Below are 12,809 nucleotides of genomic sequence, written 5' to 3'. Positions count from 1 at the left end.
AGTCTGGGCCCTGGGTCCTTCTTATGTTAAGACTTTTGTAGTATGCTGGTGGAGACTTCTCTCTGGTTAGTCTTTGCCTTTCCTGAAGATGAAAAGGGCAGTTTCTGGTTCTAGAAATGGCCTTATGTCATTGAGAGTTCTGATTCCAGTTCCTTCTCTTCACAGAAGAGAGCTGCACTCAATTTCTAGCAAATATCTAAGAGCAAATACAGATGACTGTAGTAAATATTAATTTGCTTTCAAAGATAATCTAGCTTCACATGAAGCATGTTCTTTTTTGTATCATTTTGACCCCATTCATAACAAAACAGTAATACTGGAATTATTGTAGTAGAGTTTTTGGAAAAATAATTTCATGAATATTCTTAAATTACAAGGTTTTCTTACACAGAGCCAAGAATGCATTTTTCTGAGCTATTCTAGAAGATAGCCATCTACTCAAAATCTGTTCATTCTGACATCCAAATCTATCCTCTAATACAAGGTGAGGGGTGGTAGGGAGGGTGCCTTTTTCTGTATGTTCAACAATTCTTCATAATTACTTAGAAGTAGATGGAGATTGGTCTAACTCCCAGGTCCATACATTATATATTACAGATATTTTTTTATCTACTCTGTGCTGCACATCTGCTGGGTGCTGCAGATAACAGTGTTGAAGCAGATATATATGGCTTTCTTTTTTTAAGAAGATATATATGGTTTTTCCCGAGATTGCCATTTTTTAGAGAGCCCTATAATTTTAAAAGAAATGTAAATGTAATGTGATAACTGTTTTGATAGGCAGAGAGGAGCTCCTCCTACAGAATATCTTTTCTGCTGTGTATCTTCAGCATTTTTTCACTGGATCTTCCTTTCCTTCAGCCTGCATATATACTTCAGTTACTTCCCTTGAAACCTGGTCCCCTTAAAACTTGTCCTTTCTCCTTTCTTCCCTCTGAAGTTCATAAAGGAGTGGTTTATAATAGCCCAATTATCCACTTGTCTCTAAACTCACTGTATAGTCTGACTTACCCTTCTACTGACATAAATCTTTTGAAAGTCACCAAAATTCATTTCTCATTTTTTCAGTCTTTATCCTGTTTGATCTCATTTTACAGGGAACCATCCCTCTTTCTCCTCACTCACTTTGTCATTTACTCTTGCATTGCCTCCCTTGACAACAGTGCCTTCTCTCTTTTCTGTCATGTTCTCTGGTACTTTTCCTCCTCCTCATCCCCATGTGTAGATAATTACCCCCAAGGATTTGTCTTTGACATGCTTCTGTCTTTTGCAGATCTTATTTCTTCACCTGTCACTTTTGTGCCTAGGATCCTCAAGTGAAAATACAGGATTGCTTTATTTATTAAGTATTGTATCCTCTACACCAGCTTACTTCCTGAACTCTAACTTCCCATCTCTCAATGCTTGCCTAAGTCCTTCTCGGTCTTACTACTACTGATTTCATTCAGATTTTTGTTAACTTCCCAGACCATTCCAAGCCACTGAGATTTTCCTAGCAATTCCGTTTTCCCTAGATCCATGTACACACTGCTTCTAGACTTCTTTTGAATGAAGTCCTAATGTCTTGACCTGGTATTCAAGGCCTATCATGATCTGACCTCAGCTTACAACAGCTTAATCTCCCTTTCACTTTATTACCCATGTATCTCCTTAAGCTTCAGTCAGATACCTCTCTGTTAATATATCCAAAAGGTTGTAATGTGTTCTGTTGTGTGTCAAAGACATATCATTGATGTCATGTGTGCTTCAGATATACTAGCATCTTCAAATAAGGCAGTTTTCATTTAGTATACATATAAAAATGATAGAACATTAAGTCTCTATGTTTTAGAAGCCAGCTCTCCCATATTAGACTAGAATGTGACTTTTTTGTTTTTGCTAGGAGCATTTAAAAATGCACAAAGATATGTACTAAGGTATTGTAAAGGGAAAAGCTAGCATTTGGCAGTGCTCTGGAAATTCCACATTAAGTCCTTTGTTATTTAATTAGATTTTTTTTCTGTCCTCTGAAATACTTTTTTCTTTTCACTTAACTGACCATTATGTTTAATTTCAGGCTCTTGATGGTTTTTTTTTAGCAATCATGACAGATGGAAGCATAATATATGTGTCTGAGAGTATAACTTCATTACTTGAACATTTACCAGTAAGTATCCTGTGATTTCTTTCTTGTTTAATGCCTATTTTAAATGTTCTAAAGCACGTGGAAGAAGATATCCAGAGCCATGTTTGAAAGGTGGTTTCTGTGGGGGATGAGAGCTCTGTATCTCTCTCTCTCTGGCGGTAACTAATATTTAGCTGCCTCTCTAACCTCTGCCCTCCTTATTCTAATGCTGTTTTCAGTGTTTTCTCTTTTTTTAATGTGTTTTTTGTTTTGTTTTGTTTGAGAGAGAGAGAGACAGAGACAGAGCACAAGTGGGGGAGGGGCAGAGAGAAAGGGAGACACAGAATCCAAAGCAGGCTTCAGGTTCTGAGCTGTCAGCACAGAGCCGGACACAGGCCTTGAACTCACGGACCACAGATTATGACCTGAGCTGAAGTTGGACACTCAATCTACTGAGCCATCCAGGCACCCCTGTTGTTTGCTGTTTTATTGAACTTATATTTATTGAATATCTACTCTGTGTCACCCTCTATGCTAGGTGCTGTGTGCAGTGCAATGGACAGTTTTTATAAATTTGAAGTTTTATTTAAAATGTAATTGTTTTAAAAAAATAAAATGTAATTGTCTTATTTAAGATGGGAGTTACAGTATAGATATTCTGAAATTACTTATAAATTACTCTTAAAATGCCCATCTCTTGAAAATTTATGACAATACAAAGTAAACTGTTCTGTAAAGGTCTCTTTCAAGAGATAGTGAAAAAGCAGTATTTCCCTCCCTCTGATTATTCTGCTACATACTTCATAAAAAGAACAGACTCCACATTTAAAAGACCAGACTCTGAAAGGACCTTATGGAAAGCCAGGTAGTAAGTAATTTGCTAATCTCTTTGGGTCACAGAGAAAATGACTTGGCTTTACTACATTTTTAAAGGGCTCTTTTTTCCAAGTAACCTCAAATAGTAGGCGATTAGCCCAACATCTAAAAATTGTTTGAGAGTAAACAGTAAAATATAGCATCATGTAAGTAAACTAGTATGGACAGAGAAAAGAACAGGCTGATTTACTCAATTTTCTGGGCAGTTCTCTTTTATGAAATACTTACATGGTAAAAAAAGCCAGAGAAGGAAACTTTTTATAGGATTAATATACAATGAAGGTAAGATTAAATAATTTAAGTTGTAATTATATGCTTTTAAACCATGTACAATAGTATTGGTTTTTCTTTCAGTTATGGATTTATAAAACTATATAATCTTTAACTTAATCATAGAGTATCATTTGCAGTATGGTCACACTTTTTAAGAGCCTGCTTTTTGGGCACTTTCCATAAACTCCATTCTGAATTAGATGTTCTTCTTCTTTGTTCTCATGTTACCTACACGTACCGCCATCATGACACAGTAAACTGTAATTTTTTTTTAATTTGGATAATTATGGTAGGTGTAAGCTTTTTAAGCGCAAGGACTTAATCTCCCTATCTATATGGGCTAGCTAATTATTCCGAGAGGCAGTCAGTCAGTCATTATTTATTGAATATATAAAAGTGAGTAGACTATGTGATGTGGCTGTTAAAAATTCCTTCGTAATGGCACACTGCCGTTGGATCTTTGCCAAGAGGATGTTTAATTGCATTTTGAAATAGCATATCTACAGCAGATCTAGTTGGGATTTAAGTGTTTGTAAGTGTTTGATTATTAACATTTCCCCCCTCAGTGAAAACCATCTTAACCTTCCCATTCCCTCCTCGATTTTTTTTTAACTTTTAATTTTAGGACTGTCTTAGATTTACAGAAAAATCAGGAAGATAGTACAGAGACTTCCCTTATGCCCTATACCCAGTTTCCTCTGTTACTAACATCTCCTGGGTCTTTCTCATTGTGTCAGCTAAAGCTTATAGACTGGCTGGTGAACTTTTGGGTGGAGGAGATTGCTAGTAACTAATCCAGTAGACCTATTTCATTCCATTCGGAGTTAATAGTATCCTTTATTAAAACAGTTTTTTTGCTGTTCTCCAGTTACTGTGGATACTTAGCCTCACATCACTGACTTTGCTGAATTGTATGTTATTTACTGGTTTGAAAACATAAACACAAGTGTCTTTAAAAAAAAAATTAAGTTTGTTTATTTTGAGAGAGAAAGGGTGTGAAAGTGAGTGTGTACAGGTGGGGGAGGGGCAGAGAGAGAGGGAGAGAATCCCAAGTAGGCTCTGTGCTGACCACATGGAGCCCGACATGAGGGTTGAACTCATGAACTGTGAGATCATGGCCTGCACTGAAATCAGGAGACAGACCCTTAAACCGACTGAGCCACCCAGGTGCCCCAAACACAAGTGTCTTCTGAGAAAACGAAATAAATAATACTTGTTTAGAATTGAACATAATAAGAAAAAACAACATGTGCTTTTCTATTTTGGGTTGTCATGAAAAATTAATTGTAACAAGTTGTTTAAAACAATTTTTTTGTGTTTTAATATACAAGCCTTTTCTGTCTAAAAAGTTGTCTGGAAGGAAAGAAACCAGCAAATCCCAAGTTAGGCGATAGTGTTTGTAATTTAGTTCTGTTGAGAAATTAAAATTTGCCATCTTAATCATTGGTCAGTATAACTTAAAAATTTTCAATTTTAATTTCAACTCGTACTATAAAGTTAAAACACTGATACCAGAGGTCCTATAAAAAATAGTTTTCTTTGTCACTTCATACTTAAGAATTTAGGCACATTTTAACCTATTTGTTGCTAATAATCAGGAGTAGGAACTTTATTGATGTTTTTTTTTTTTTTTTTTCCTCTTGGTCTGATGTTCTTTGACAAAATGATAGGGTCATAATAAACTCAGTGTCAAAAGGGATTTTAGATCTCCTTAGCCCAGCCTCGCTTTATGTTATCAGCAAACATGTACCTGGAGAAAGTGGACTTACTTGTGCAATAATTTAGTGGAAGTGCCAACACAAGAAGTTGGTCTCTTTACTGGGAACTTAAAATTGATAAAACTTTACAAGTTCAGATTGATTCCTTCACACTTGCTTAAAGGTGCTCCTAAGAGAGAATATATTAAACTTGTAATTACTTAGTGCAGGGAGGATGATTAGCCGTGTTACGGTATAACAGAATCCAAGACTAAAAGTGCTGCTCTTAAGATAATTTTCCTTTTCTACTCTCCTTAACTTGTTAGTTTGGAAATACAAACACAAGTGTGGTTTAAGAAAGTCAGGGGCTCCTGGCTGGCTGATTCGGTTCAACACCTCGATATTAGCTCAGGTCTTGATTTCAGGGTTGTGAGTTCAAACCCCATGTTGGGCTCTGTGCTGGATGTGAAGCCTACTTAAAAAAAAAAAAAAAAGTACAGAATTTGCCTGATATGAATATAGTATGCAGAAATACAATTTAGAATTTTTTTGAATACTTATATAAGGATTATGAGAGCTTATTTGATAGAGCCAGAATTTTTGTTCCCTGTGCCTATACATAAGGAACACTGTTGTAATATCCAACATATATTTGGCATTTTTTTCAGAGGAGGTTTTAGTCCCTTTTAAGCTACTCCTCTCCACATCAGTTATTTAACTGTTGGTTGTCTACCTGAAAGAAAATGTAATTGGTAATAGTGAATAGTTTCCACTAAATGGTCACTAAATGACCTATGTAGAAAAAAACAGAAGGGCCTATATGATCCAGTAATTCTGCTATTGGGTAATTACCCAAAGAAAACACAAGCACTAATCCAGGAAGATATATGTACCCTGTGTTTATTGCAGCCTCATCTATAATAGCCAAGATATGGAAGCAGCCCAAGTGTTCATCAGTAGATGAATGGGTAAAGATGTGGTTTATATGTGCAGTGGAATACTACTCAGCCATAAAAAAGAATGAATGGAATCTTGCCATTTGCAAGGAACATGGATGGACCTAGAGAGTATTGTGCCAAGTGAAATTAAGTCAGACAGAGAAAGACAAATATTAAAATATTTCACTTCTATGTGGAATCTAAAAAATAAACCAAATGAACAAAAAGACAAACAGACTCAAATACAGAGAACAAACCTAGTGATTGTCAGGGGAGATGTGTGGGGGAAATAGATAAAAGAGGAGGAGGGTTAAGTGGCACAAACTTAAAGTTTTAGGAAGGAAGGAAGGAAGGAAGGAAGGCAGGCTGTTGATTTATATGACAATCAGGATTTATATTTCTTCTTTATAAAAATGATTGAGAGAGATAAAAGGATCCAGATGGCTGTCATTTTATTTTCTTTCCTTTGAATTGTGTTTGGGAACTGAGTGGATGGTTTGCCAACATCAAGTATGATCAGCCTCACTTAGAGATTTTAAATGTGTGTGGCTAATGGAAAGTTTGACACATTAATTAATTAAGCAATTAGCTGCCTGTTGACCCTGACACTTCAGATTATCAGGCATTAGGAGAAGCAGAATAGTGGGGAAGCATTGATGTGTTCATACCATTCTATACTAGTCATTCATATTTTTTCTTCTTTTTTTTATGTTTATTTTTGAGAGAGACAGAGCATGAGCAGGGGAGGAATAGAGAGAGAGGGAGACACAGAATCTGAAGCAGGCTCCAGGCTCTGAGCTGTCAGCACAGAGCCCTACGCGGGGCTCGAACTCATGAACTGTGAGATCATGACCTGAGCCGAAGTCGACACTTAACCGACTGAGCCACCCAGGCGCCCTTGTTGTCAGTGGTTCTTAAGGATAGGAACTATCTGAATCATTTTTGATTCCGCAGCCATGGCACATCATAGGCAACCTGATGTTTGTCACATTACTGTCGGTTAGAAATCATAGTTAAAGCCAGATTTTTAGCAAGGATTCTAATGCTTAACATACTACTTGCCTTTTTTGTTGTTATCTAAAAGCAAGGCTTTTGAGGGTGCCTGGGTGACTTAGTCAGTTAAACATCCAACTCTTGGTTTGGGCTCAGGTCATGATCTCAGTTTGTGAGTTCGAGCCCCTCATCGGGCTCTGCACTGACAGCATGGAGCCTGCTTGGGATTCTGTCTCCTTCTCTACTTGCTCCTCTCCTGCTTGTGCTCACCCTCTCTCTGTCTCTGTCTCTCTAAAAAAAAACAAAAAAACAAAAAAAAAAAAAACAAAACTAAGCACTTAAAAAAATAAAAACAAGACTTTTTGACAATGAGATATAGGATAGATGGCTGGAAAAATGTAATAGAAAAGAAAGGACACACTGAACAATTGAAATAATACCAAAATCACATCTCCTCTTCACTTAGCCAGTGGCTGTGCTTTGGTCCTTGGTTGCAGTGTATGCCACCATAATTTACCAGAGGTTTGGATATATGATAAGGCTGTACCTCATAGCCAAGCTCTATCATGTAGCCAAAGCTTTTGCTAGTAAACTTTCTTAGTCCTGTTATATTTTAATCGTTCAAATTTGATGAAATTTACCGTTGCAAATAATTTATCAGACTTCCAAAGTCCTATTGACCATAGATCTGATGACACTAGTTAATCAGAGACATGGAGGTCATCTTAACCTTCTTCCACGTTCTCTTATTTTTTGAGTGGTGCTCTATATTTTGACATTTGTCAGTTTTTATGGAGAATTGAAAGAAAGCCATATGCTCATGTGTTTTAAGAATGATGATCTGCTTTTTTTTTTTTTTTTTTTTAATGTTTTATTTTGGAGAGAGAGCACAAATGTGGAGGAGAGGAGCAGAGGGGGAAAGAGAGAAAGAGAATCCCAAGCAGGCTGTACACTCAGCACAGAGCCTGATGCAGAGCTTGATCCCATGACCTTGGAATTATGACCTGAGCCAAAACCAAAAGTTGGACACTCAACTCACTAAGCCACCCAGGCGCACCAAGAACAATGATATACTTTTTAAATAAACGTATCTTGAATCACTAAATTTATTATTTTTTTAATTTCTTTTTCAGTCTGATCTTGTGGATCAAAGTATATTTAATTTTATCCCAGAAGGGGAACATTCAGAGGTTTATAAAATACTCTCTACTCATCTGCTGGAAAGTGATTCATTAACCCCTGAATATTTAAAATGTAAGTAGTAGCTATTAAGCAAAAAGTTAAATGTATTTGGTTGCATTTTCCTTTACTTTTGTAAGCTTGTCATAAACACAGACATTATCTAACCAAATGAACACATAGCATCATTCCATATGCCCTATTAGATCCTTTTTAAATATTAGTATATATATAAAAAATGGAATTATGACCATGTTAGGAGTCTTAACTCTATTTCAGAATACATTGAAATTCCATCTTTTTTGTTATAATAGTTTTGCCATAAAAATGTGTTTTTCACAAAAATCGAACTTGGCAATATATTTTTTTTAAAAAATCTTTTGGTATTTAATGAGAGAAAACTGAAACATTCTCATTTTCACACATCATTCAATTGACTACTGAAACTGGGGGAAAAATAAGTTATGTATTTCAAAAAATTATTAAGTAAAGGAAATTGCTTTATTAAGTAAACAGAATGAAATGATCACTTGCTGGATATATTTAATGTGCCTGGCACTTAAGCTGTATCATGAAAGTGCCAAGAATAGTGGAAAAAGTCGTTGCCTTTAAGAAGTACAAAATAAAAATACTATGGTATAATCAGACATTTCTCTTAGATCATTTAACAAACTAAAATGACCAGAGTGTCTCATTTTCTTCAATAAATTACCTCTTGTGTAATCTGAAATTGTTGTAATACTGTATAGATAATTAATCACTTTTTTCATGATTTAAAAATTTTGATTTTTCTTGGGGTGCCTGGGTGGCTCAGTTGGTTAAGCATCCAAGTTCAGCTCGGGTCATGATCTCACGCATGGTTCATGCATGGGTTTGAGCCCCACATCAGGCTCTGTGCTGACAGCGCAGAGAGAGCCTAGAGCCTGCTTCAGATTCTTTGTCTCCCTCTTTCTCTTCCCCTCCCCCAATTGCGCTCTGTCTCTCAAAAATAAACATTTTTAGAAATTTTTTCTTTAACTTTTCTGGTAATACTGATTAATCATTTTAAAGGTTCTTCATATTTTGTGCTTTTTTTTTTTTTTTTTTTTAAGTTTATTTTGAGAGAGTGAGCATGCACGTGAATGAGAGAGGGGCAGGGCGGGGGTGGGGGGAGAAGAGAATTCTAAGCAGGCTGCAAGTTGTCAGCACAGAGCCCAACATGGGGCCTGAACTCATGAACCATGGGATCATGACCTGAGCTGAAATCGAGTCGGATGCTTAACCGACTGAGCCACCCAGGAGCCTTTAAGTGTTCTTTGTATTTTGAATCCTAAAATTCTGTAGCATACTAACTGTCCATGAGTAGAGATACACACATGTACATATATGTGTAAGTATGTATGAGCGGCTATTATTAAGAAGGGATAGCCTGTTAGAAGGAGTTGTGAAGAATTAGAGACGAAGAGAAGAATCCATTTGCTTTATTAAATAAACAGAATGAAATGACCACTTGCTGGATATATTCAATGTGCCTGGCACTTAAGCTGTATCATAAAAGTGCCAAGAATAGTGGAAAAAGTCGTTGCCTTTAAGAAGTACAAAATAAAAATACTATGGTATAATCAGACATTTCTCTTAGATCCATTTAACAAACTAATATGACCAGAGTATCTCATTTTCTTCAATAAATTACCTCTTGTGTAATCTGAAATTGTTGTAACTTGTGTAATCTTAAACTGTATAGATAATCACTTTTTTCATGATTTAAAAATTTTCTATATTTTTTTATTTAAGCAATTATTCATAATTGCTTAAAAATCAAGCTCTTACAACATTGACCAATAGACTATCTTAGAGGAGAGAGACCTGGGCTGGATTATAGAGGCCAGTTATGTGTCTATAAATAGTGCTTGACATCGTGGATTGAATGACATTGCTTGAGGTAAATATACAGAGCAAGGAGAGAAGAAAGCTGGAACCCTGGGACATAGCAGTAGGTGGACAGGAGAAAGGGTCCACTTTAGAGACCTTCATAAGCGCGAAATTGGCTGGAGAACTGAATGCAATCCTCTGGCAGAAAAACAGTCATTAGGCTTCTGCTTCCAAGATCAGAGGTGAGGTTGGCAATAATACTTTTTGATAGAGAAGAGCCTTAAATGACTTCCTGACCCCCTAAATAGCTGATATACAAAAAAATTATTTCCCCAGAAAAATAGGGTTTCATGCCAAAGGAGTAATAGGATATAAAACAGAGGAAATTGCTTAGAAAATTTAGGATTCTGCAAGTAGGTCCTTGGGGCCATAATGATGAAAGTGGGGTGGCACAAGTGGTGTGATTTTGTCCAGAGAAGTAAATAGGGCTTAATATTTCATCCTAAGGAGTTTGACTTTTTACACAGTGAGGAGTCAATGAAAGGGGATTTGAAAAAAAGTGGTCTGAAAAAAATATATCTCAGGTGGAAAATTTCGAAAGGACCAGATTGGAGGTTAGGATAACAAAAGAAGTAAGGATGAAAAGGAAAGACTGTGCATGAGTATTGAGTAGATAAACTCAGTAGGCACAGATGTTGGGTATTAGGTACAGGTGACCAAGTGGCTAGGGATCATCCATGGGAAGGTTTTAGGAAGAAAGTAGTTAGATTTTGAATCTGATGAGTTTGATTAAAAGCCATTCATGGTAATAACAAGAGTGTGAGTTTGATGCTGTGAGTGAAAGGAGGTGTTACTGGTCCTTGAGTGCTGAAATAATGACAAAAATAATATATATGAGTAGTAGGCAAGATTGAATTTGAGCAGCAAGAGTTTGGAAGCATAAAGAATATGTTTTTGCTAGATGAAGGGTAATATTTCTACTAAATTAGTGGTACTAGATGCTCAGTTGGAAAAAACGACTAATGGGTGCTTCATTGGTGAAATAAATAGTGGGTCCTGGTGACAGATTAGTTTGGGGCTTGTGATAGGTAGAGAAGAGACCAAATTGATAGGGTTTCTAATTGGGGTGATAACAGATATAGGACAAAAGGGAAGAACAGCTGGCTTAGAAGAAAGATGAATTAACGTTCAGATATTTTGTGTTATTTGGTGGGATAATCAAGTAGAAATGTCCTAAAGTAAATAGTAATTTGAGATTTGGTCTTACATAAAATGTGAGAATTAAGGAGAGAGATTTAGGAGTAAATAAATTTACCAGTGCCAATAAGTTTATAAGGGATAGAAGATAAAGAGGAGAACTTTTGTCAATGTCCATAGTTTGAAGATAGATTGACAAAAGGGATAGAAATCGTCAATAAGGTAAGAAGGGTAAGATTTGTGTGATGGGGATGAAGGCATGTGAGTTTTAAAAGAGGTAGAAACAATGAGGAAAGATCATTGAAGTTAACCATACAAATGTTGGTGATCTTCCGAAGAGCAATTTCTGTAGAGGTGTGAAGAGTAAAGCCACATTTCATGAAGTTAAGGAAAATGAATATATGGAAACTAGAGCATGTAATAAAAAGGAAGGTCTGTGATAAAAAAAAAAAAGGCATGAAAAACCTTTTGTTTAAGATAGAAAGACTTAAACAGATTTCAAAGTAGAAAGTTAGGACCCAGTGAAGAGAATATATGGATGCTAAAGGAATGAATGACTGTGGTGTAGCTCTGGTCCTAGAGAAGGTAGAGAAGACTGTTCAAGGTAGAGATAAAAGCCTTAGCTTTATTAAAAACAAATTTTTTTTTAACATTGTATTTATTTTTTGAGAGACAGAGAGAGACAGAACAGGAGTGAGGGAGGGGCAGAGAGACACAGAGATAGAATCTGAAGCAGGCTTCAGGCTCTGAGCTGTCAGCACAGAGCCCAACGAGGGGCTTAAACCCACGAACCGTGAAATTGTGACCTGAGCTGAGGTCAGAGGCTTAACTGACTGAGCCACCCAGGCGCCCTTAGGAGCATTAGCTTTATGATGGGAAGCAAAAACCTTTCTTTGATATTAGAGTGAAGAATGAGAAAGAAGGAAAGTGGGGAAACATATGGTTGCTTGTATCTGAAGGTCTCTTTTCTCTATTAAGGACAAGGTGAGATCATCTCCTGAAGATAATTCTGCTTTTTATGGACTAAATGTCATTAAGGGCCTCTGTTGAAGAAAATAATGATTATAAACTTACACAACTTTTACACAACTTATATCATAACATATATCATTCTTTAAGATAAATCAAAAATATATCAAATTTTTTGTCATTTCAGCAAAAAATCAGTTAGAATTCTGTTGTCATATGCTTCGAGGAACAATAGACCCAAAGGAGCCATCTACCTATGAATATGTGAAATTTATAGGAAATTTCAAATCTTTAAACAGTGGTGAGTTAAAATGCTTTTCTTATAAGTATATTTAACTTGGTATTTCTTTTAAGCTCTTAAAGACAATAGATGTTTGAACATCAATAAAAATTAGATTTTACTGGAGTAACTGATGATATATATTTCCTTAATGTTGTAGTATCGACTTCAGCACACAATGGTTTTGAAGGAACTATACAACGCACACACAGGCCTTCTTATGATGATAGAGTTTGTTTTGTAGCCACTGTCAGATTAGCTACACCTCAGTTCATCAAGGTATGTTTTTTATTTTATTCTCCAAAGAGGATTTCACTTCATATTATGAGAATTATCTTTATGTAATTGTTTTGTTCTTTCCAAAGTTACTGAACGACTTCTTTCAAATGCTGAAATAGTAATGATGATGAGTCATTAAATATACATGGTCTTAATCATTTTGAAGCAAATGA

General features: G+C 36.0%; 1 protein-coding gene across 7 annotated transcripts in view; it reads left to right on the top strand.

Annotated features, from left to right (window-relative positions):
• The window catches only part of CLOCK (clock circadian regulator), a 127,425-nt gene that overhangs the window by 72,245 nt on the left and 42,371 nt on the right, over positions 1–12,809 (top strand). For 6 of the 7 annotated variants that reach the window (XM_060654978.3, XM_060654984.3, XM_078446109.2 and 3 more), the window contains 4 exons: positions 2,057–2,146; positions 8,015–8,135; positions 12,265–12,378; positions 12,518–12,636. In XM_060654978.3, coding sequence (XP_060510961.1) covers positions 2,057–2,146; positions 8,015–8,135; positions 12,265–12,378; positions 12,518–12,636 — 444 coding nt within the window. The remainder of the gene's footprint in view (positions 1–2,056; positions 2,147–8,014; positions 8,136–12,264; positions 12,379–12,517; positions 12,637–12,809) is intronic. The other variant, XM_060654986.3, reaches the window with a different exon arrangement.

This window comes from Panthera onca, chromosome B1 (assembly GCF_046562875.1).
Source record: "Panthera onca isolate mPanOnc1 chromosome B1, mPanOnc1 haplotype 2, whole genome shotgun sequence".
NCBI lineage: Eukaryota > Metazoa > Chordata > Mammalia > Carnivora > Felidae > Panthera > Panthera onca.
Note: the sequence above shows the minus strand (reverse complement) of the source record. Positions and strands in the feature narration are given on the sequence as shown.